This window comes from Anser anser, assembly GCF_964211835.1.
Source record: "Anser anser genome assembly, chromosome: Z".
Lineage (NCBI taxonomy): Eukaryota > Metazoa > Chordata > Aves > Anseriformes > Anatidae > Anser > Anser anser.
Window position 1 is genome coordinate 67,405,052 of NC_139723.1, and position 25,293 is coordinate 67,430,344.

A 25,293-nucleotide genomic window follows, 5' to 3' on the forward strand; every position below is an offset into this window, starting at 1 on the left:
AAGAGAATATACACAGAGCAGAACACAAATTGAGGCAAATGTTGTTAAACACATCAACAGAACACTTTTTCTAAGGTGTGATTAGTGCAACTGCACTTCAGTACAATATGATACTGTAAAAACCAAAAAGGAATTTTAAGTCATATAGAGCAATTTGAGTTCTGTCAATCAGCAATGTATTTTCAATATGTACAAAAATAGGACTGGAGGACTGGCTTCATAATTCAGAATAGCAGCTTTTAATATCCTGTATGAATAATTAATCTGTTTCATGCTTAGCAAGCTCTGGTATATCTTGCTATTTGCTAAAGCAAAAAGCATTGTATGTATTGGGCTGTTAAATATTTGCAATATTTATAATTTTATATATATATATGTATCTATCTGTCTATATATAAAAGTAGAATTAAAGCTTGAAAGACAGGTGAACGTTATAATTCAATGGAAACTAGCTGTTTTTATTGTGTCAAGTATCCCAACAAGGAACAAAATGACTAATACATTGGTAATACAAAAGATAAAAATGAAGTTTGTGTTATTGATTAGGTTATTTGTCAAAAACTGGTTCTTTCTGTTTAAACAGCTGTAACATAGCGGTTAATGTTTAATAATGCATGATTTCTCAGTAGAGTTTTATTTTTTCAGTCAAACCTTCTTTGGAGTATTTTGCTGCTGGTCAAAAAGAAATCACAGAACCATAGAATCATTAAGGTTGGAAAAGACCTCCATGATCATCTGGACCAACCATCCCCCTAACACCAGTATCACCCCTAAACCATGTCCCTAAGCACCACATCCAGCCTTTCCTTGAACACCTCCAGGGACAGTAACTCCACCACCTCCCTGGGCAACCCGTTCCAATGCCTGACTACTCTTTCTGAGAAGAAATGTCTCTTCATTCCCAACCCAAACTTCTCCTGGCACAGCCTGAGGACTTTCGCTCTTGTCCTATCACTAGTTATCTGTGAGAAGAGGCCAACTCCCAGCTTCCCACACCTTCCTTTCAGGGAGTTGGAGAGAGCACTAAGATCTCCTTAGCTTCCTCCTTGTGTGGTGTGTGGCAACCCTGCCAGCACCAAGGAAGCTATAGCAATAAAAAGCGTTTTCAGAAACAACATTGTTGAGTTGTAGAGAGCAATAAGATCTCCCCTGAGCCTCCTCTTCTCCAGACTAAACAACCTCAATTCCCTCAGCCCTTCCTCACAGGACTTGTGTTCCAGGCCCCTCACCATCTTCATGGCCCTCGTGAAGGGCCTGGAACACAATTTTCCACAAATGTTTTCCAGTCCAGCAAAGCTGGTGGAAAAAATACACTTCTGGTGTGAAAGCAATCTAGGCCACTGCATGCCTCTGTAAACAGCCAATATTTAAATGTATCATGCTTATTACTTGGTCAAGTTTAGTTCCAAATATCGGAGTACATAATTAGCATTTGTATTGTCTTCTAAATTCTATTATAGCAACTTTTTGGAAAGAAGTGTTTTCATAGAATCATAGAATCATAGAATGGCCTGGGTTGAAAAGGACCTTAAATATCATCTAGTTCCACCCCCTGCTCTGGGCAGGGTTGCCAACCACTAGAGCAGGCTGCCCAGAGCCTCATTCAGCCTGGCCTTGAATGCCTCCAGGGATGGGGCATCCACAGCCTCTCTGGGCAACCTGTTCCAGTGCCTCACCACCCTCTGAGTGAAAAACTTTCTCCTAATATCTAACCTAAATCTCCCCTGTCTTAGTTTAAAACCATTCCACCTTGTCCTATCACTATTAACACATGTAAACAGCCGTTCCCCCTCCTGTTTATACGCTTCCTTCAAGTACTGGAAGGCCGCAATGAGGTCTCCCTGGAGCCTTTTGTTCTCCAAACTAAACAAGCCCAGTTCCCTCAACCTTTCTGCATAGGAGAGGTGCTCCAGCCCTCTGATCATCTTAGTGGCCCTCCTCTGGACCTGTTTCAAGAGCTCCACATCCTTCTTGTGCTGGGGGCCCCAGGCCTGCATGCAGTATTACAGGTGTGGTCTCACAAGAGCAGAGTACAGGGGGACAATCACCTCCCTCTCTGGCCACCCCTTTTTTAATGCAGCCCAGGAAGCAATTGGCCTTCCAGGCTGCAAACACGCACTGCTGGCTTATGTCCAGCTTCTCGTCCAGCAGCACCCCCAAGTCCTTTTCTGCAAGGCTGCTCTCAAGTTCTTCTTCGCCCAGTCTATATAAATAACCAGAATTGCCCCAGCCCAAGTGTCGCGTTAAAGGGTGTAGCTGATTAACCGTTACGGGTCTGGTCGGATTCAGGACACTGAACTATCACAATCACAATCACAGATTCACCAACAACGTATAACTGCCCTTAGCACTGAACTACCAGTCATGGATTCACCAATAACCTATAACCACCCTTAGCACTGAACTACCACGGTCACAGATTCACCAATAACGTAAAACCGCCGTTACTGTAGTCGCGTTCTATGAGAACTATCACAGCTAGGAACAATGCAATCAAGTGCAATTTATTACAGCAACAGGTACACAGGTTCTTTGGATTGCCGGCGATAATTTACTGTCTGCAAATGCAAGCTAGAATGCATTAAATACACAGGTGCGCAGCCTGGAAATTAACGCGTTAAAAGGCACAAAGACTCTATAGAGATTTCTAAGTTTCTGCGGTGACACACAGTATAATCAAGTGTTCAAATCTCACCCAAAGGCGTCCCAGTGGGGGAGGAAGAGAGGCTCAGCCCATCGACTGATCCCAGGAGTCAGGAGGTCCTTGGGATGGTGTATTCCCTCGTGATGGTATCTCCCCTGACAGTGGTTTCTTCCCTAACGATGGTATCTTCCACAATATCCCCTCTCTCTTAGGCCAATTTATATTATCTTCTATCTTTTAGGTGGAGCTTGAGTGACTCTAGTCAAGCATATCTTAGTTACGATTAGTGAAAAGTTTTCTCGTCTCTGTTTAAAGGAATAGGCTCCGAGAAATTCAGAGCGCATGCTCAGTGAGGGGTGGTCGCATGTTGGAGGCGGGTAGCTTTCGGGATGGAGGTGTATTTTGGTATTATAATATTATAATGAGCAAAAGTACACTAGAGTACAGCATTTGTCAAAACATGACAGGTTGTTGGCTCATGGTAGCAAAAAGTGCGGCTTATTGGTCTCGGTGTGCACAAGAATAATTGAGTCCCCACCTAGTCACAGAGCCTAGCCATGGCGTCTCCACTCCACTCTACGCTCTGTACTGTTCCTTAGAGTCAGCACACCAGGTTCCCCCAGTGCGATAGCATCTAAGGTTGGAAGCCTAGGGAATACTCAGGTAATGCAGCTATGCCCTACCCTGAAAGCCTCTTCAATGCTGTACATTTTCTTTAAAATGTGAATATTAGTTTTATTTTCCTAGTTACTTTGGGCAATTACACCACACCAAGTTCAACACCTTGCTCTTGGCCTTGTTGAACCTCATTAGGTTCTCATGGGCCCACTTCTCCAGCCTGTCCAGGTCCCTCTGGATGGCATACATTCCCTCTATTGTATTGACTGCACCGCTCAGCTTGGTGTCATCTGCAAACTTGCTGAGGGTGCACTTGGTTCCGTTGTCTCTGTCATCAATAAACATGTTGAAGAGCACCGGTCCCAAGACCGACCCCTGAGGGACACTGCTTGTGACCAGCCTCCACCTAGACATGGAACCGTTGACCACAACCCTCTGGCTGTGACCAGCCAACCAATTCTTTATCCACTTTTTGTTCCATAGGGGTACGTTAGGTTTGTTGGAGCTGGTTTCAGATTGTTTAGTTTCACACAGATAATGGGCCTTTTCTAACCAACCTTATAATTTAATTTGGAAAGCACTCCATGTTTGTAAGTGTAACATCTGGTAAATACGCTGAAAAATGACGGAGAGGTAGGAGGAGTATTCAACGAAGTCAAAGCAACAGCAGAAAAAAAAACTTCCAACACTTCACTAAAAAGTATCTCTAAAGTATGTCTTCCAGTAAAGCTTTTGTTTAGAAGTGTTGAGTTCAAGTCTTGCTTCAAACAAAGACCAATGTCTATTTAAAAAAAATAAAATAAACAACAACAAAGAGTTCTAAACTTCCAGGTCCAGATGTTATTCATAGAGGTTGTGGGTATTTTTTCCCCTCTTCCTCTTCCTCTTCCTCTTCCTCTTCCTCTTCCTCTTCCTCTTCCTCTTCCCCTCCCCCTTCCTCTTCCCCTCCCCCTCCCCCTTCCCCTTCCCTTCCCCTTCCCCTTCCCCTTCCCCTTCCCCTTCCCCTTCCCCTTCCCCTTCCCCTTCCCCTTCCCCTTCCCCTTCCCCTTCCCCTTCCCCTTCCCCTTCCCCTTCCCCTTCCCCTTCCCCTTCCCCTTCCCCCTCCCCCTCCCCTTCCCCCTCCCCTTCCCCCTCCCCTTCCCCTTCCCCTTCCCCTTCCCCTCCCCTTCCCCTTCCCCTTCCCCTTCCCCTTCCCCTTCCCCTTCCCCTTCCCCTTCCCCTTCCCCTTCCCCTTCCCCTTCCCCTTCCCCTTCCCCTTCCCCTTCCCCTTCCCCTTCCCCTTCCCCTTCCTCCTCATTTTTTTGAAGGACTCAGCAAACAAGTAATGATGTAATTCCTATTGTATACATGGATTTCAAAATACTTTTTTATAATGTCCTTCATTAAGAACCTCTAAAGAGACAAAGCTGTCATGGATTGATGGCACACAGTACAGTGAAGAAAATTCATTGTCAGTTATTTTATGTGAATACACAAGGGACAATATGACTTTAGCTATGCATAGCCAACATTAAATCTTAATTTAAGTAAAACACCTGAAGTGAGGGGTCTAGGAATCATTGTGGGCAGTCCCCAGAGTGTATCACTTCAGTGCTAAGGATAAGTCAAAATGATACTTAGACTGGTGTGAACTCTTAGGAGAGTAAAAGTGAGCAGAACAAGGAGCAACTAGATAGCCTAGGATGCTTCAGTTTCGAAAAGAGCCTGGGGTTATGTTAAAGTTCACGAAATTGTGAGCAGCATAGAAAATGTGAATAAGAAAAAGTCGCTTGCTATTTCTCATGTAAGAACAAGGTCAGTCGATGAAATGATCAGGCAGCAGGTTTCCATCAAGCTCACCATATTTTGACAGGAAATCTTGAGAAAAATGCTATTCTATACTTGAAGTATTACTTTCACTTACTCTGTAAGCATCTGTTAGTGGCCTCTGCTAACAGAGAAGGAAAACCCCAACTAGGTGAACCTGTGGCCCAAACCAGAGAGGTTCTGTCTGTGTGTGTGCAATCAGAGGGAGCTGCTTGTATGTCTAAATCCAACCAATGCAACACGGAGCATCCCACCAGAAACGAACTATTTTAAAAACCATTAAAATGAATGCAGGGCTCTCACCTTTGTCTGAAATTATTCAGCTGTATTTAAATGTGGAAATTAACAGTATTACAGGCAAGAAATTCTTCCATTCCTTTCAATGCTTTTTAGTTATTAATTACAGCTCCTGTAGAGACATCTGTTGCTCACCTGAAGGGACTACGTCATTCGCAAATATTCTGAACATCATTTATCAGCCTGCTAGTATTGCATCAGCATCAAATTGTGTTGAATTCACTGCATTGCCTATCCCAAGAAAACATTAGCTAATTCTTCTTTTGAAGGATTTTGTACTTGCTCTCATGGAAACAATGTCATGTTTTATGACCTTACTTAATTATACCAACACTGACTAAACTGTGATGAAGAAAGGAAAAGGCTTTATATGGTAACTTAGGCAATATCTAACAAATGTTTACCAAGAAATTCACACAACTTGGTAAGGTTTGTTCTATACTTTTTGCCCTTTGTTAACCTGATTGATTCAGTTTGATTTGATAGTTTTACTTAGATTGACTTCGTTTCCTGAATGTGTCTCCATAAATTTATGTATTTAAGACTAAGAACTTGATAGAGGTTTAGGGAGAAACAACATATACAACAATGCTAAGGCTACTAGAAAAGGCTCGTAACTATCTTATTCATGTTTTATTGCTAAAACTAGTCTCATTTGATATTGTAGAAGATAAAGGAAAATATTATTCAGCCCCTCTTGCCCTGGTTAATTTCTTGTGTGTTAAATAATTAAAGTGCAGAAATTTTGCAGGAATATTTCTAATTCTATCACTTTTAATTTTAGGATATGTGAGTGTTATATTGCCTTTGTTCAATGTTTGTTTGTTATTCAAATAGAATCAGATGAGCAATATTAAAGAAAGGAATATGATTCTGATAGGATGTGGACCACTGCCACTTCTTTTCTTCCTAAAAATTGTTTCCTTGTATAATAATGTAAAATCTACTGTTGTTTTGCACAGTGTGTTACCTTAGTGTGTGTGACATGTATCAGAAATATAAAAGGGAAAGAAATATTTTTTTTAATGCTAACCATCTGTGAGTAGAGTAGCAGTGGCATGCTCTCAGGTAAAAATACCATTCTCAGAAAATCCAGAGAGCATTTAAGCTGGTTGGAGACCAGACGAGATTTTTCTCTGGTCACTGTATGTTTTTAATATATATTTTTTTCCAAAGATTTTTGTCATATGTTTTCTCTGTTTAAAAGACATTCTGAGGTAGTGTTACAATACGAAGTTTAGTCTACTGCAGGAGGTATATAAATGAAATTAAGGTATTACTTTATATAAAATAAGAACGAGATGGAGCTGTTTAAGAATGGAAAATGAAAATGAACTCACTGACTTTGTCTGCTCATACCTGAAATCTTTCTATATGATTTTGTGTGTGCAATATGTATTGAAATATCTAACTTTTATCAGTTATATTGGATCTTCTGTGCATTTTATACATATCTGTATTTTATACATATTTAGCATCTTATTTAGCAAATGAATACTCTTCACCTATCTATTGCTGGATTGGACTATGGGCTAAAATATGCCAGACAGAGGAAATTAGACTAGAGGTTGAGATGTAACTGAGTTAGTGATTAACAGAACTGCAGCTTTGTACATATGTACATGTTACCAGTCTCGTGCTGTGCACTGTGTGGTGGAAGTTGGTCTGTGTTCAGTGTTGTTTGGTCCTCTGCTGCTGCTCCCCTGCCCCCCTCTGAGAGCAGCTGCCTGTATGGACCCTCTATTGCAGTTTTATGGAGCATGTGCTGGAGATGAGCCTCACTCTGTATTGCCCTTTTACTCTGCTGTGAAACGTATTTCAACAGAGCACAGTTGCAGGTCTTTGATAAGAAAAAAGCAAGAATGGGAAATTCTGGTGAGGGCTGAAGGAAGACATGTTACTGTGATTCTCATTAGACTTCACACTGCAGAGTGCAAGTGAGTATCTTCCATCTCTCACTGAGACTGTGTTGACAGATAAACAGGCCAGTAAAGCAGAAGGAAAGCACGCTTCCTGGTTTAAAAAAAAAAAAAAAAAAAAAAAAAAAAAAAAAGTTATAAAAGCTTTAAATTCAAGTGTGGTTGAATTTGAATTTTAAAAGTGTGGTTTTGCTGGGGAAGCCCACGTATTTTGGAATGTTTAAAAATCATCACTAATCCTGAGTGCAGTGTCTTGGTTAATGTGAAAACTTATCATTCACTAAGAAAAAAAAAAAAAAGCAGCTATGTCACATTGTTTCACATTAATTACATGGCAAAAATGAGCACATGAGCAAAACCACAGCAATACATTTGTAAAAGCTCATTAGACAAATTGTCTGTTTCAAAAATTATTAGTAACTGCACCACCTTTGTTCACCTGAGCCCCAGCAAAACTAGAACTTAAATGTATAGAATTTTGCGTGCCAGATACTTTGAGTCATAGCATCACAGAACTCTGTCTAGAGTCCTGGGATTGTGGATGGAAGTTCAGAGCAAAGTTCAAATTTTCATTTGGGCTAGAAATGCAACGAAAATGAGACCACGGTATGAAGCCTTTGACCTAAAAGGTTCACAAATTTATCTTGAACAAAGTAACAACATGCAGTTGATCTGAGCATTTCAAGAGAATCAGACACTGTAAGACTTTTTATGCATGTAAGTGCTTTCTCTGTAAATAATGATATAGGGTTTCTTTTTTTTCCCTTCTTCTCTTTTTCTTCCTTTTCCTTTCTTTTTCCTTTCTTTTTCTTTTCCTTTTCCTTTTCCATCTGCTGAATTATTTCTTTTTCTTTTCCTTTTCCATCTGCTGAATTATTTGAAGGGCTTACAGGAGCAATGGATAAAGATGGGGATGCAAAAGATAAGATTGGTTACTTTAGAGATGTTTTAAGAGAGTTTATCTGTAACGGATGTCACGTTGTGTTCGTTTTTGATAGCAGTGGTAATACAACACATTAGTAATAATAATACAATGTATTATTACAGGCAGTGTAAGACAAATGTCTCAGTGAAACTAATAAAGGAGAAAGTTGTCAGGTTTTTTTTTTTTTTACTTTTTAAAATTAATTATTTTCTTTCTTTTCCCATGATTGCCCAATAGAAATAGAAAAGGTTGAGAGACTCCTCAGTTTTGGGGTTCAGTCCACTTACCTGAGCTTGTATGCAAGGTCCTGCCTCCCCAGAGGTGATTTACTTCTGAAACAGTCTCATGAGGCTTTCGTGACTGCTGATGCAAAAAGGAAAGACTATATAATATAGAGGTAACTTCAGTTTTGCTGAGCAACACTATTCCAGAACAATGCTATAAAAAGTGAGTCATGAAACAGATTATAATTAAAGGATCTAAAGGAAGTGTAACTGTGATGTGGATTCATTTGAATAGGGTAATTGCTGCCTATTATTAGCAGAACAAAGACTTAAAACAAGTACATTATTGTATATTTATATACATTACTCCATTGTTGCGATTACTCATTCTACTATAATATTGAATGAAATATATTATGCCTTGCTAATTTACGATGTTCATTTTTCTTTGACTGTACTTTGTCATGAGTACACTGACAAGTAGTCTCATACAGAAAGGCTGAAACTGAAATACGGCAATTTCCTGTTGGTCTAGACAAAAATTTGGGCCAGAATCTGAGAAAATAGCATCTATATATAGCAAACATACCATAAGATATGGATTGAGATTGTGAACTTCTTTCTTCCTACCATCACTTGTTCTTTTGACATTATAGGAGGCATGTTTTGAGCAATATTGTATATGGATATGGGTAAACAAAGTACATTTTAAAAAAACTTTAAAACTTTTAAGTGTGGACTTTATCATGATGAAAATGTCCTTGATGGTTTTTCATTTCACAGTTGAAAAAGTAAGAAAATAATGCTTTCTGTATGTAACTGACAGATCGTATTTGCTTGTTCCTGAGGATAGAAATAACAGTATCATCACAAAGAAAGGAAATAGTTGGAAAATAAATACTTGGATCATCTTATCTACTCTTGTCAAATTTGAGACTGCTTTTCATTTGCTACACGTATTCCAGAAGAGACACACTACTATTGTACTAGATGTGCCAAAAGGGCCATAGAGCAATATTCCAGAAAAAAAAAAAAAAAGGAATCCCTGAAATAAGGAGATGTATTAAATATGTAACGTAGAATAGTAGACAGAATAGACCATATGTAGAACAGACCACAGAATGCAAATTAGAGGAAAAAAATAAAAAAAGGAGCATCTAAAGAAAAAATACGCAGTTCATAATTCTCTCATGTACGTTCATTTACAGTAAGTGAAGAACGTATTTTTTGAATCATTGATTTAAAAAGAATATTAAAATATAAAAGTCTTGGAAAAAGCCATTCAAAAGATTGCAATGATTTATATAGCCAGTTCCCATAAGGAAGATGGATAATTGCCAATTAAATGTAGGTTAGCCTTCTGTGTTTGGTCTATTTCTTCATAGAATCCAAGAATGGTTGAGATTGGAAGGAACCTCTGGAGGTCCAAAATACCTTGCTCAAGCAGGGACACCCAGAGCAGGTTGTCCAGAAACACATCCAGATAACATCTGGACAAATGTCTCTAAGGAGAGATACTCCACAACCTCTCCGGGCAGCCTGTGCCAGTGCTCTGTTATCCACAAATGAAAGACGGCCTTCCTGATTTTCAGGAGGAACCTCCAGTGTATCAGCTGCTATACACAGCCTCTTGTTCTGTCACTGGGCACCACTGAAATGAGCATGGCAACATCTTCCTTACATTTTCAATTCAGAAAACTGCAAACCTCAATGAGAAATGCCCTGACTCATCTACTATTCATGTTGGACACTCCCAAGAATTAGCCTTTCCCCCTACTGGAGATGCTCCAGCTAATTATTCATCTCAATGGTCCTCTGCGGTACACAATCTAGTACATTCCTGAATCTCTTGATTCTGTCTCTGGGACAAGCTGGCTCATGTTCTAATTTGTTTCAGATCTACTTGGCTACTAAGACCATAAGGTGGGCTTCTGCAGAGCTGGGAGGGGTCAGCTGCAGCAGCTGTGTGTGGGGGCCTCACAGGCTGCAAGGGGTTGCTGCCTCCAGGGCTGTGGGAGACCTGACAGGCTACGGGGCAAGAGCATTTGGGGGTGGCCAAACACTGTGAGGGGACGCTGTTCAGAGGCTGGTGGAAATGTGTAAGGCCCCCTGTGAGCGGTCTTCGGGAAGGCCCAAAGGTGGGACTGTGAGATGGGCATAGCTGGATGGGGAAGGAAGCAGAGGGCTCAGTGAGCCCGCTTCTCTCCGTGCCCATGTATCTCAGAGAGCTCCACGGAGTGCCGTTGTGATCATTGAAAGGGTTCCGTTTGTGCTTGGATGGCTGACGTCTCCGTCACTAAAAGAGCCACAGAGGCCAGTGCTCCAGCTCAGCTGAAGCCCAGGTAGAAGGAGGTGCTTGGTTGTCAGGGAAATTATTAGCTCGTGGGGAGAGCTTGATCAAATGTCCGACTTTTGTATGAAATGACTGTGATCAAACTGGTACCTGCATTCTCACATCAGAGGTAGTTTTATTGATGTGTTGGAAAATAAAATAACTAAAAAGTCAGAGAATGGTTGAGGTTGGAAGGGTCCTCTGGAGGTCTTGTTGTCCCACCCTCCCGCTCAAGCAGGCTGACCTAGAAGAGGTGTCTCAGGACCATGCTGAGATGCCTTTGAGGTATCTGCAAGCACAGAGACTGTGCATCTGCTTGGCAGTGCAGTTCTGGCTGCCGTTCCAGGGTGTGATTCTTGTGCAGAGCTGCTGTGGGATGAGCCTGGCTTTGGGAGTGAGAGGAGCTACTGGGCCAGATGAAATTTGGGTGTGGGGGCAGCGGGGGGGAGCCAGCAGGGCCAGGGCTGTCCTGGCAGAAGGAGCGGCAGGCCTTGAGGACCCTCAGCCTGGCTGTTGGTGGATGGGTTTGGAGGCCGCTGCCCTGGTGCTTGTCAGGTCGCCACTGTTCAGTGGCTGGTCCTGTTGGGGAGCTGGATGCGCAGAGGCTGCAGCAGCAGCAAGCCGATGCGGAGGATGGATCCACTGGTGGGCCTGGTGGGGCACTGCCCTGCAGCCTGCTGGGGGAGCAACACTGATGGTTCCTGGAGCTGCGCCAGCCCCGTCTGCTTGTCCGATCCCCTGCGGCACCCTTCTCCCAGCTGTGGGGCCGTTGTTGCTGGGCCGTGGGCGCAGGTCGTAGTGGCGCTGAGGGGATCTGCTGCGGACCCTCTCCCTGGCGGCATTCCTGCGGCCGCGAGCGGACGATCTGCACACGTACTGCTGGTAGTCGTCGTCCGCTCGCACCGTGTGCAGGATGCGGTCGATGGGCTGCCTGCAGAGCGGGCACATGGATCTCGTGGCACCCCTCTGCCGCATGCAGCCGAAGGAGAAGGCGTGGAAACAGGTGGAGACCTAGGTGGTGTTTCTGGTGGTTCCCAGGCAGATGGGGCATGTTTCCCCTGCTGCTGCCTGCGATGGTCTCGCTTTCTGCATCTGGCCCCCGCTGGCTGTTCCTGCAGAACCGCTCTGCTCCAGATCCTCCTCGGCACAGGATGGAGTGTCCTGCCTGCCAAGAGAGTCATGCTAGGAGAAGCAGGAAAGCAAAGAGAGGCCAAGAGTATGGAGGTAGCAGGGAGGTGAGGGCCTCCTGAAGGGCCTTCTTCAGGGCTGAAATTTTTCTTCTTCCTCCTCATCATCACCAGGTTCAGCCATGTGGGCCACACAACTCAATGGCCGTTCTCAGCACCTGCCTTTTCCCCCCAGTCCCAGCCCCTCCAGCCCCCCACGCTTTCTCCCAGGCCAGCAGCACGGCTGGAGTTAGCAGAGGGTACCTGAAGGAGGAGGTCAGAGAAGGCGGAGGAGCTGGCTGGGTGTCGTCGATGGTGCCAAGGACCCTGGCACCTTCGTTGTGCCCGCAGCCCCAGGACAGGCGCTGTGGGGACCTGAAGTACCCCAGCAGACACGGACACAAATTGGTGCAACACTGAGGAAGCCCGGGATGCTCCTGGATACTGTACACCACGCATCTGAACTCACAGGAGTCTTGAACCAAATGCACCTCGCGGCAGAGCGGTGAGGTTGGAGAAGTCACGGGTGCTGCTCTGTGACATCACAGAGGCCTCTGGGGCTGCCCCCAAGTGCTGCCCAGTGGGGACAGCAGCCCCTCCACAGGGGAAAGCCTGCTGCTTTGCAGGGCATTTGCCATCTTGTCACAGCCTAGCGGCGGTGTTTGACCTCCGACATGCTGGGTCCTGTGGTGGCAGGCTGCTGAGCTCCGTGCTCCAGCAATGCAAGCAGGGAACCCTGGTGATGTCCTGGGTACAAACAGAGCGCCCTGACTCGGCTCCTCTGAGGGCTGTCAGAGGGACTCGCCAGAAGGGCTCGTCCCTTGTTGCTGGTGGGAAAGCCTCTGTGGGCAAGTTGTTCTGTTGCTCAGTCACCCGCACAGTAAAGAAACATTTGCTGATGTTCAGACAGAACCTGTCGTGTTCCAGTGGTGATCCCTGGCTCTCTTTCTGTCACTGGGCACCACTGAAAAGGGCCTGGCTGGGTCCTCTTTGCAGCCTCCTTTCAGATATTCGTACACCTTGATGAGATTCTCTGAGCTTTCTGCTCTTTGGCTGAACAGTCCCAGCTCTCTCAGCCTTTCCTCACAGGAGCGTCTCTCCAGTTCCTTCATCATTTTAGCAGCCTTTTTGTAGAATCATAGAATCACATATGTTGGAAAAGGCCCCAAAGGTCAGCAAGTGCAACCATTAATCTAACACTGCCAAGTCCACAGCAAAACCATTTCTCTCAGTGCCACATCCTGAATGGCAGCACAGCCCTTGGTGGTATCAGCCACTCATCCCAGCTTTATTTCATTTGAAAACTTGTTGAGGCTGAACTCTTCTTTCATCATCCAGGTGACTGAGGAAGAAGTTGAACAAGACTGGCCCCAGTACTGTCACCTGGGGGACACGGCTAGCTGTAGGCCTCCAACTAGACTACACCACTGAGCACAACCCTCAGAGCTCTACCATCCAGCCAATTATTATTCCACCTCACTGTCCAAGCGTCTAGCTTGCACTTCCTGAGTTTGCCTGTGTGGATGTTACGGGAGACAGTTTCAAAAGCCTTGATGAAGTCAAGGTAGACCATATCTACCACTCTCCCCTCATCTACTCAGTTAGTCATCTCATCATAGAAGGCTTCCCCGTGATGGCCATGCTTTGGAGTAGTCTGGCTTGTGCTCTTCCTCCTCCTTCCCCTTATTGTTTGGAGTTTCTTTCCTAAATAAAAAGCTGACTTTAACATCCATTGTTTTGTTCTTTTGTATAGGGGCATCTGTTATCAGCACAGGTTGGTTCTGTGGCCCGGCTGCAGTGTCTGTTGCAGAGGCTAGACCAGCTACAGGGCCTGTTGCAGGGGCTGGAGTAGCCATGTTGTTTGTTGCAGGGGTTGGAGTGGCTGCAGGGCCTGTTGGGGGGAGCAGGAGTAGACACATTGTTTGTCACAGGGGTTGGAGTGGCTGCAGGGCCTGTCACAGGGGGCTGGAGTAGCCATATTGTTTGTCACAGGGGTTGGAGTGGCTGCAGGGCCTGTCACAGGGGACTGGAGTAGCCACGCTGTTGCTGGGGTTGCAGTGGCTGCAGGGCCTGTCACAGGTGTTCGAGTAGTGTCTATTGTGACTTGGTAGACATAGGCCAAGCCCCAACACATTGCAGTAATTTGTGTTTCATAAATTGCCAAGGTGATGGCATTGGCATGCCTTTTTTCAAACATTTCACCTCTCTCTCTTTTTTTTTTTTTTTTTTTTTTTTTTAAGATTTTGCACTTCTTCAGGGGTGAAGTTCCAAAGCATTGAAGATACCCACTGTTCAAGGTGACTACCCATATCCTCCCACTCTCCCTGCCACTCATAGCTATCCTGCCCAGGGGCAGATCTCTGGGTGGTATTCTTAAATAGTCCTTTAAACTTAAACAAAACTAGAAACACATTAAAGAGGCATAGCAATAGGAACCTGTTGGATTGAACATCCCAAGGATATTCAAAGTTCTTGAGAGCTATTTTAACTAGCCTGGAGGAGAAAGGGAAGGTGAAGGAGAAAGGGAAGGGGAAGCAGCAGGCAAGGTGTCTCCCCTTGTCTCCCCCATAGACTGGATTCCCAAGGAGAAAAGGTAAAGAGCGTAATAATTAATAGTTTCTGAGAGATGGCTCCCACAGTACAGAGATGATGGCAATGCTGAATACAAATACCAGACTAGTCCCAAAACCAGTAACTTTATCATATCATAAACCACTCTTACACAGTACAGCAAAATTATAAGCTTGAGCCAGCCCCTAGAAATGATAAACAGCATGACAGGGAATACATACATCAAGAAAAGTGTTACACAACACAACTCTGAGCTCAAGCACAACAATTACGAGAGCAAAAAAAAAAAAAATCAACGTTGTGAACAGCAACAATTAAACTGATATAATGCTTACAATAATTTTGCTTTAACCTACTCTGGTCAAATCTGTTGTTACCTCAACCATTTTTTTCCTCACATTGTTTGCCAAAATGAGTGTTGAGGTTTAACCCGACAGGCAGCTAAGCACCACACAGCCATTCCCTCACTCCTCTTCCCTGCTCACAGAGTCAGGGGCAGAGAATTAAAGAAAAAAAAAAAAGGTAAAAACTTATGGGTTGAGATAAAGACAGTATAATGGGGCAGAAAAAGAAGGGATAATAATAATAATAATAATAATTATAAAAAGAATATAAAAAACAAGAGATGCACAATACAATTGCTTACCATTTGATGAGCAATGCCTCCGAGTAGTGCAACCACCATCAGCAAACCACCGCGGATTATTGTTCAGGATGAAGCCATAAGGAATGTAATATCCCTTTGGAAAGTTTGGGTCAGCTGTCCTGGTTTTGTCCCCTCCAAAATTCCTGTGCATCCCCAGCCTCCTTGCTCCCTGGACAGTAGTAGAAGCTGAGAAGTACCTGAATTAGTGAAAGCAGTGATCTGAAACAATTAAAACATCAGCGGCTATCAGCATTATTCTTGTTCTTTATTCATAACAGCACCATACCACCTACTAGGAAAAAAAAAATAATAATTCTATCCCAGTTAACACTAGGATACACCTGAGAGAAGAGCCTGACACCCACCTTGCTACCAGTTTCTTTAAGGTAGCTTTAGGGAGTGATGAGGTGTGCCTTCATCCTCCTTTTCAGCAGACGAGACAAGCCCAGTTCCCTCAGCCTCTCCTCATAGGTCTTCTTTTCTAGGCCCTTCAGCAGCTTTGCTGCTCTTATCTCAGTGCGTTCCAGCAACTCAATGTCCTTCTTGTAGAGAGGGACGCCAAAGTGAACAGAGAATGCAAGGTGCAGTCTGTGTCACCAGTGCTGTGGACAAGGGGACAATCACTTTCATCCTCCTGCTGGCCAGACTGCTGGTGCAGGCCAGGTGTGGTGGTTTTACCTTACTAGGCAGCTGTACTCCACCATAATCACTCTCTCACTCCCCCTCCTCAGAGTAGGAGGGGAAGAACAAAAGGAAAGAAACAACTCACAGGTTGAGATAAGGATAATTTAATTAAAGGAATAATAATTGTTACAGGAAAATTATTATTAAATCATTTAGCTAAAGGGAAAAGGAAACATAAAAGAAAACAAATAAATAAACAAGCAAAGGCCATGCGGAAGCACAGATGAAGGAAATTACTGTCTGCTTCCCACCAAGAAGCAATTCTTGACCACGTTCTTGAAGCAGGGAGGGACTCAATGCATGTAGCCATTCAGGAAGACAGATGTTTTCACAATAAGAGCCTGCCCATCCCCTCTCCTTCCTTTTTCTATGTTTTAGTGCTGAGTGTGACATCATATGGCAAGGAATATACCTTTGGTTGGTTTAGGCCAGCTGCCCTGGTGAAGTTCCTTCCTCACCTCTTGCCCACCCACAGCCTGCTGGCTTGTGGTGGGGGTTAGAGGGAGTCCTGAAGCTGTGCCAGTATTGCTCAGCAGGAGAAAATAGACCAGTGTGATACCAATGCTGTTCTAGCTGGAAGTGCAGAGTATAGCAAGGTACAGGCCACTAGAGAGATCCAATACACCAGGAGGCTGTTGGCTATCTTGGTCAGCTGAATACACAGCTGTCTTATGTCTATCGGGCTGTAGACTAGCAGCCCCAGGTCCTTTTCTGCCAGAAAACTTTCCTCTTCTCTGATAGAACTCATCCAGGTGTGCCATCCCCAGTGCTGAGTAGGGGAGAATCTCCTGCCTCAGCGTGCTGGTTGTCGGGGAAATTATTAGGTCGTGGGGAGAGCTTGATCAAATGTCCGACTTTTGTATGAAATGACTGTGATCAAACTGGTCCCTGCTTTCTGACTTCAGTGGTAGTTTTATTGGTGTGTTGGAAAATAACTAAAAAGCCACAGAATGGTTGAGGTTGGAAGGGTCCTCTGGAGGTCTTGTTGTCCCACCCTCCCGCTCAAGCAGGCAGACCCAGAACAGGTGTCTCAGGACCGTGCTGAGATGGCTTTGAGGTATCTGCAAGCACGGAGACTACGCAGCTGCTTGGCAGTGCAGTTCTGCTCGCTGTTGCAGGGGGTGGTTCTTGTGCAGAGCTGCTGCAGGACGAGCCTGGCTTTGGGAAGGAGAGGAACTCCCTCTGGGCCAGTGCTGCTGCTGGGCCAGATGAAATTTGGGTGTGGAGGCAGCGGCGGGGAGCCAGGGAGGCCAGGGCTGTCCTGGCAGAAGGAGCGGCAGGCCTTGAGGACCTGCAGCCCGGCTGTTGGTGGATGGGCTTGGAGGCCGCCGCCCTGGTGCTTGTCAGGCCCCTGCTGTTCAGCGGCAGGTCCTGTCGGGGAGCTGGATGCGCAGAGTCCAACCTAACACTGCCAAGTCCACCACAAAACCATGTCCCTAAGCGCCGCATCGTACGTGTCTCAAGTACTTCAGGGTACATGCTGACTCCGCCACTTCCCTGTGCAATGCCACTGTTCCCCAAGCCTGTACCGCTGCAAGAGGTCGTTATGCCCCAAGTGTTGTACCCAGCATTTAGCCCTGTTGAACGCCATACAGCTGGACATGGCCCATCGATCTAGCCTATCGAGATCCCTCTGCAGGGCCTTCCTAGCCTCAAGCAGATCAACAATCCCGCCCAAGCTGGTGTCATGGGCAAACTCGGTGAGGGTGCACTTGATCCCCTCATGTGGTGATTTTACCTCGCTAGGCAGCTGAACTCCACCACAAGCGCTCTGTCCCTCTCTTCAGCAGAGGAGAGGAAGAAGAAAGGGAGAGAAACAACTCACGGGTTGAGATAAGGATAATTTATTTAAAGGAAAAGTAATTATTAAGGGAAAATCATTATTAATTAAATAATTTAACTAAAGGGAAAAGCAGGGCCTCAATGCACGTAGCCGTTGTTCGGGAGGACAGATGTTTTCACAGTGAGAGCCCTCCCGTCCCGCATGGGTGCTTGTCAGGCCCCTGCTGTTCATCGGCTGCTCGTGTCGGGGAGCTGGATGCGCAGAGGCCGCAGCAGCAGCGAGCCGATGCGGAGGATGGGTCCGTTGGTGGGGCTGGTGGGGCGCTGCCCTGCAGCCTGCTGGGGGGCAGCGTTGATGGGCCCTGGAGCTGCGCCAGCCCCGTCTGCTTGTCCGATCCCCTGCGGCGCCCTTCTCCCAGCTGCGGGGCCGTTGTTGCTGGGCCGTGGGCGCAGGTCGTAGCGGCGCTGAGGGGATCTGCTGCGGACCCTCTCCCTGGCGGCGTTCCTGCGGCCGCGAGCGGACGATCTGCACACGTACTGCTGGTAGTCGTCGTCCGCTCGCACCGTGTGCAGGATGCGGTCGATGGGCTGCCTGCAGAGCGGGCACGTGGATCTCGTGGCGGCCCACCGCCGGATGCAGCGGAAGCAGAAGGTGTGGAAACAGGTGGAGACGTAGGCGGTGTTTCTGGTGGTGCCCAGGCAGATGGGGCACCGTTCTCCTGCAGCTTCCTCCGATGGCCCCGCCTGCTGCATCTGGCCCCCGCTGGCTGTTCCTGCAGAACCGCTCTGCTTCAGGTCCTCCTCGGCACGGGATGGAGTGTCCTGCCTGCCAAGAGAGCCCAAGAGAGTGGAGGTAGCGGGGAGGTGAGGGCCTCCTGACGGGCCTTCTTGTGGGCTGGAATTCTTCTTCCTCATCATCATCATCATTGGGTTCAGCCATGTGGGCCACCCATCGCAAGGGCTGCTCTCGGCACCTGCCTTGGCTCCCTAATCCCAGCCCCCCATTCACTCTCCCAGGCCAGCAGCACGGCTGGAGTTAGCAGAGGGTACCTGAAGGAGGAGGTCAGAGAAGGCGGAGGAGCTGGCTGGGTGCTGTTGATGGTGCCAAGCACCCTGGCACCTTCGTTGTGCCTGCAGCTCCGGGACAGGTGCTGTGGGGACCAGCAGTACCCCACCACACAAGAACGCACAAAGGTGCAACTCAGTGAAGGCTGGGCTGCTCCTGGAGCCTGCACGCCACGCGTCTGAACTCACAGGAGTCCTGAACCAAATGCACCTCGCGGCAGAGCGGTGAGGTTGGAGAAGTCACGGGTGCTGCTCTGTGACATCACAGAGGCCTCTGGGGCTGCCCCCAAGTGCTGCCCAGTGGGGACAGCAGCCCCTCCACAGGGGAAAGCCTGCTGCTTTGCAGGGCATTTGCCATCTTGTCACAGCCTAGCGGCGGTGTTTGACCTCCGACATGCTGGGTCCTGTGGTGGCAGGCTGCTGAGCTCCGTGCTCCAGCAATGCAAGCAGGGAACCCTGGTGATGCCCTGGGTACAAACAGAGCGCCCTGACTCGGCTCCTCTGAGGGCTGTCAGAGGGACTCGCCAGAAGGGCTCGTCCCTTGTTGCTGGTGGGAAAGCCTCTGTGGGCAAGTTGTTCTGTTGCTCAGTCACCCGCACAGTAAAGAAACATTTGCTGATGTTCAGACAGAACCTGTCGTGTTCCAGTTGTGATCCCTGGCTCTCCTTCTGTCACCACTGAAAAGGGCCGGGCTCTGTCCTGTATGCACCCTCCATTTGTACACCTTGATGGGATCCCCTGAGCCTTCTGCTCTTCCGGCTGAACAGCGCCAGCTCTCTCAGCCTTTCCTCAGAGGAGATAACGCTCCAGTTCCTGCCTCCCCTTTGCGGCCTTTTCACAGAATGACGTAGGTTGGAAAAGACCCTGAAGATCATCAAGTCCAGCCATTGACCTAACACTGCCAAGTCCACCACAAAACCATGTCCCTAAGCACCACATCCTACATGTCTCAAGTACTTCCAGGGATGGTGACTCCACCGCCGCCTAAGCAGCCCGTCTGTGAAGAAATTCTTCCTGATACCCAATGTGAACCTCCCCTAGAGAACCTTGAGGCTGTCACCTCACATCCTATCACTTGTCACCTGAGAGAAGAACCTGACTCCCACCTTGCTACCACTCCCTTTCAGGTAGTTGAAGAAAGGTGTGCCTTCAGCCTCCTTTTCAGCAGACGAGACAACCCCTGTTCCGTCAGCCTCTCCTCATAGGTCTTGTTCTCTAGGCCCTTCAGGAGCTTTGCTGCTCTTCTCTCAATGCATTCCAGCAACTCAATGTCCTTCTTGTAGCGAGGGGCGCCAAAGTGAACAGAGAACGCAAGGTGCGGTCTGTGTCACCAGTGCTGCGGACAAGGGGACGATCACTTTCCTCCTCCTGCTGGCCAGACTGCTTCTGGTGCAGGCCAGGAGGCTGTTGGCTCTCTTGGCCAGCCAGCCACACAGCTGTCTCATGTCCATCGGGCTGTTGACCAGCACCCCCAGGTCCTTTTTTGCCAGGCAACTTTCCAGCCACTGTTCCCCACGCCTGTATGGCTGCAAGGGGTCATTATGCCCCAAGTGTTGTACCCAGCATTTAGCCCTGTTGAATGCCATACAGCTGGACATGGCCCATCGATCTAGCCTATCGAGATCCCTCTGCAGGGTCTTCCTAGCCTCAACCAGATCAGCAGTCCTGCCCAAGCTGGTGTCATGGGCAAACTCAGTGAGGGTGCACTTGTTCCCTTCATCAGGATGGTTGATTGAAATGTTAAACAAAAGCATCCCCAGTGGTGAGCCCTGGAGAACACTGCTTGGGACCAGTCACCAGCTGGATTTAACTCCATTCACAACGACCCTTTGGGCCCGGCCTTCCAGCCACGTTTTCCCAAGTGAAGAGCACATCGCGCAAGCCATGAGCAGTCAGCTTCTCCAGGACAATGCTGTGAGAAATAGCGTTAGCTGCTTGTGTAAGTCCAAGTAAAGAACATTCAGAGCCTTTCCCTCATTCCTGCCTTTCATAAACCTGTGCTGACTGGGTTTGGTCACCTGGTTGTCCTGTATGTGCCACGTGACGGCGCGAGAGAGGATCTGCTCTGTGACGTTGCTTGGCACCGAGGCCAGAGTGCCAGGCGTGTAATTCCCTGGATCCTCCTTCCTGCCCTTCCTTGTAGATGGCATCACGTGCACTAACCTCCAGATGCCTGGGACCTCCCTGGTTAGCCAGGACTGTTGGTAAATGATTTCAAGTGTCTTGGTGAGCACTTCTGCCAGCTCCTTTGGTACCTTGGGTGGATGCCGTCAGCCCCCATATGATATGTGTGTGTGTTCAGGTGGCGTAGTAGCTCACTAAGCATGTCCCCTTGGACTCGAAGTCTTCGCTGTGCAAGGCTCTCTGTGTGTTGCTAGACTCTGTGCAATAGCTCTCCATCTGTGCACTACGGACCGCTCTTCTGAACTGGATACAGAACTCATCCAGGTGTGCCATCCCCAGTGCTGAGTAGGGGAGAATCTCCCGCCTCAGCGTGCTGGCAGCACCCTTCCTAATGCAGGCCAGGGAGCTGGCAGACGTCTTTGCTGATAGCCTTCTTGTCCTTCTTCTTGGTGTCCACAAGGAGCACCAGGTGGGCTTCTGCAGAGCTGGGAGGGGTCAGCTGCAGCAGCTGTGTGTGGGGGCCTCACAGGCTGCAAGGGGTCGCTGCGTCCAGGGCTGTGGGAGACCTGACAGGCTACGGGGCAAGAGCATTTGCGGGTGGCGAAACACTGTGAGGGGCCGCTGTTCAGAGGCTGGTGGAAATGTGTGAGGCCCTGTGAGCGTTCTTGGGGAAGGCCCAAAGGCGGGACTGTGGGATGGCCATAGCTGGATGGGGAAGGAAGCAGAGGGCTCAGTGAGCCCGCTTCTCTCCGTGCCCATGTATCTCAGAGAGCTCCACGGAGTGCCGTTGTGATCATTGAAAGGGTTCCGTTTGTGCTTGGATGGCTGACGTCTGCGTCGCTAGAAGAGCCACAGCGGCCAGTGCTCCAGCTCAGCTGAAGCCCAGGTAGAAGGAGGTGCTTGGTTGTCGGGGAAATTATTAGCTCGTGGGGAGAGCTTGATCAAATGTCCGACTTTCGTATGAAATGACTGTGATCAAACTGGTCCCTGCTTTCTGACTTCAGTGGTAGTTTTATTGGTGTGTTGGAAAATAACTAAAAAGCCACAGAATGGTTGAGGTTGGAAGGGTCCTCTGGAGGTCTTGTTGTCCCACCCTCCCGCTCAAGCAGGCAGACCCAGAACAGGTGTCTCAGGACCGTGCTGAGATGGCTTTGAAGTATCTGCAAGCACGGAGACTACGCAGCTGCTTGGCAGTGCAGTTCTGCTCGCTGTTGCAGGGGGTGGTTCTTGTGCAGAGCTGCTGCAGGACGAGCCTGGCTTTGGGAAGGAGAGGAACTCCCTCTGGGCCAGTGCTGCTGCTGGGCCAGATGAAATTTGGGTGTGGAGGCAGCGGCGGGGAGCCAGGGAGGCCAGGGCTGTCCTGGCAGAAGGAGCGGCAGGCCTTGAGGACCCGCAGCCCGGCTGTTGGTGGATGGGCTTGGAGGCCGCCGCCCTGGTGCTTGTCAGGCCCCTGCTGTTCAGCAGCTGGTCCTGTCGGGGAGCTGGATGCGCAGAGTCCAACCTAACACTGCCAAGTCCACCACAAAACCATGTCCCTAAGCGCCGCATCGTACGTGTCTCAAGTACTTCAGGGTACATGCTGACTCCGCCACTTCCCTGTGCAATGCCACTGTTCCCCAAGCCTGTACCGCTGCAAGAGGTCGTTATGCCCCAAGTGTTGTACCCAGCATTTAGCCCTGTTGAACGCCATACAGCTGGACATGGCCCATCGATCTAGCCTATCGAGATCCCTCTGCAGGGCCTTCCTAGCCTCAAGCAGATCAACAATCCCGCCCAAGCTGGTGTCATGGGCAAACTCGGTGAGGGTGCACTTGATCCCCTCATGTGGTGATTTTACCTCGCTAGGCAGCTGAACTCCACCACAAGCGCTCTGTCCCTCTCTTCAGCAGAGGAGAGGAAGAAGAAAGGGAGAGAAACAACTCACGGGTTGAGATAAGGATAATTTATTTAAAGGAAAAGTAATTATTAAGGGAAAATCATTATTAATTAAATAATTTAACTAAAGGGAAAAGCAGGGCCTCAATGCACGTAGCCGTTGTTCGGGAGGACAGATGTTTTCACAGTGAGAGCCCTCCCGTCCCGCATGGGTGCTTGTCAGGCCCCTGCTGTTCATCGGCCGCTCGTGTCGGGGAGCTGGATGCGCAGAGGCCGCAGCAGCAGCGAGCCGATGCGGAGGATGGGTCCGTTGGTGGGGCTGGTGGGGCGCTGCCCTGCAGCCTGCTGGGGGGCAGCGTTGATGGGCCCTGGAGCTGCGCCAGCCCCGTCTGCTTGTCCGATCCCCTGCGGCGCCCTTCTCCCAGCTGCGGGGCCGTTGTTGCTGGGCCGTGGGCGCAGGTCGTAGCGGCGCTGAGGGGATCTGCTGCGGACCCTCTCCCTGGCGGCGTTCCTGCGGCCGCGAGCGGACGATCTGCACACGTACTGCTGGTAGTCGTCGTCCGCTCGCACCGTGTGCAGGATGCGGTCGATGGGCTGCCTGCAGAGCGGGCACGTGGATCTCGTGGCGGCCCACCGCCGGATGCAGCGGAAGCAGAAGGTGTGGAAACAGGTGGAGACGTAGGCGGTGTTTCTGGTGGTGCCCAGGCAGATGGGGCACCGTTCTCCTGCAGCTTCCTCCGATGGCCCCGCCTGCTGCATCTGGCCCCCGCTGGCTGTTCCTGCAGAACCGCTCTGCTTCAGGTCCTCCTCGGCACGGGATGGAGTGTCCTGCCTGCCAAGAGAGCCCAAGAGAGTGGAGGTAGCGGGGAGGTGAGGGCCTCCTGACGGGCCTTCTTGTGGGCTGGAATTCTTCTTCCTCATCATCATCATCATTGGGTTCAGCCATGTGGGCCACCCATCGCAAGGGCTGCTCTCGGCACCTGCCTTGGCTCCCTAATCCCAGCCCCCCATTCACTCTCCCAGGCCAGCAGCACGGCTGGAGTTAGCAGAGGGTACCTGAAGGAGGAGGTCAGAGAAGGCGGAGGAGCTGGCTGGGTGCTGTTGATGGTGCCAAGCACCCTGGCACCTTCGTTGTGCCTGCAGCTCCGGGACAGGTGCTGTGGGGACCAGCAGTACCCCACCACACAAGAACGCACAAAGGTGCAACTCAGTGAAGGCTGGGCTGCTCCTGGAGCCTGCACGCCACGCGTCTGAACTCACAGGAGTCCTGAACCAAATGCACCTCGCGGCAGAGCGGTGAGGTTGGAGAAGTCACGGGTGCTGCTCTGTGACATCACAGAGGCCTCTGGGGCTGCCCCCAAGTGCTGCCCAGTGGGGACAGCAGCCCCTCCACAGGGGAAAGCCTGCTGCTTTGCAGGGCATTTGCCATCTTGTCACAGCCTAGCGGCGGTGTTTGACCTCCGACATGCTGGGTCCTGTGGTGGCAGGCTGCTGAGCTCCATGCTCCAGCAATGCAAGCAGGGAACCCTGGTGATGTCCTGGGTGCAGAGCGCCCTGACTCGGCTCCTCTGAGGGCTGTCAGAGGGACTCGCCAGAAGGGCTCGTCCCTTGTTGCTGGCGGGAAAGCCTCTGTGGGCAAGTTGTTCTGTTGCTCAGTCACCCGCACAGTAAAGAAACATTTGCTGATGTTCAGACAGAACCTGTCGTGTTCCAGTTGTGACCACTGGCCCTCCTTCTGTCACTGGGCACCACTGAAAAGGGCCTGGCTGGGTCCTCTTTGCAGCCTCCATTCAGATATTTGTACACCTTGATGAGATTCCCTGAGCTTTCTGCTCTTTAGTTGAACAGTCCCAGCCCTCTCATCCTTTCCTCCGCTGAGAGGCTCCTTGGTGTCTGGACACTATGAGGATATGATAAGTCCTTGACTTAGTGTATTTACTCTCTAGAAGAACTCAAATATTAATTTATTATCCTCGTTATTCACATCTTAAGTCAAAAAGTTAGCATCATACCAGCTTCTAAGGCAATAATAATATCTATCCCAACACAGTCAAGAATGATATCCACCCCTTATTCTATACCGTCTATGCCATGTTCAGGTCCCGTGCTTTCCAATAAATCCTAATTAATCAACACCACATTTCTTATCTTCTGATATTTGTACACATTCACAGATATAATTCCCTTAGTCTATTGGCCATTCCCCTAAAATTTCTATTGTTTTTATTTAGTCCATGAGTTTGGGTTCCATCTGTAATAATAGTTCTTTACAGCAGGAGAGATGGTGTGTGTTGTTGGATTGTTGCATGTTGAAGCCAGTTCTGGTTCCATCACCACTGCGATTGTCATACTCCGTCATCACTGCACTTTAGCATTACCCTTCTTTGTCTGAAAGACACACTGCTAGCTTATGTTCTATTTGTTGCTTACCCAGCCTCTAATGTGCTTTTCTAACAGGTGTTTTGCAATAGGGTGTCTGCCTGCTTGTGTTGGTGCCTGGGTTTGTTCTTTCTGCGGTGCATGACTTTGCATTTCTCCTTTTTATATGTTATGAGATGCCTGTCAGACCATTTCTCCAACCTGTCCAATTCCCCTGTAATGACAGCATGACCCTC

The 25,293-nt window shown here is 48.4% G+C and overlaps 2 protein-coding genes across 5 annotated transcripts in view; one reads left to right on the top strand and one right to left on the bottom strand.

Annotated features, from left to right (window-relative positions):
• PDE4D (phosphodiesterase 4D) overlaps window positions 1-25,293 on the top strand; it is a 636,407-nt gene that overhangs the window by 263,471 nt on the left and 347,643 nt on the right. The gene's annotated exons all lie outside the window — the stretch shown is intronic.
• LOC310889122 (uncharacterized protein) lies at window positions 7,397-15,299 on the bottom strand (the record flags this gene model as incomplete). Its single annotated transcript, XM_083816177.1, has 2 exons — window positions 7,397-11,926; window positions 15,149-15,299. 2 exons carry the CDS (start codon window positions 15,297-15,299, stop codon window positions 11,010-11,012), a joined length of 1,068 nt encoding a protein of 355 aa, XP_083672303.1. The 3' UTR covers window positions 7,397-11,009.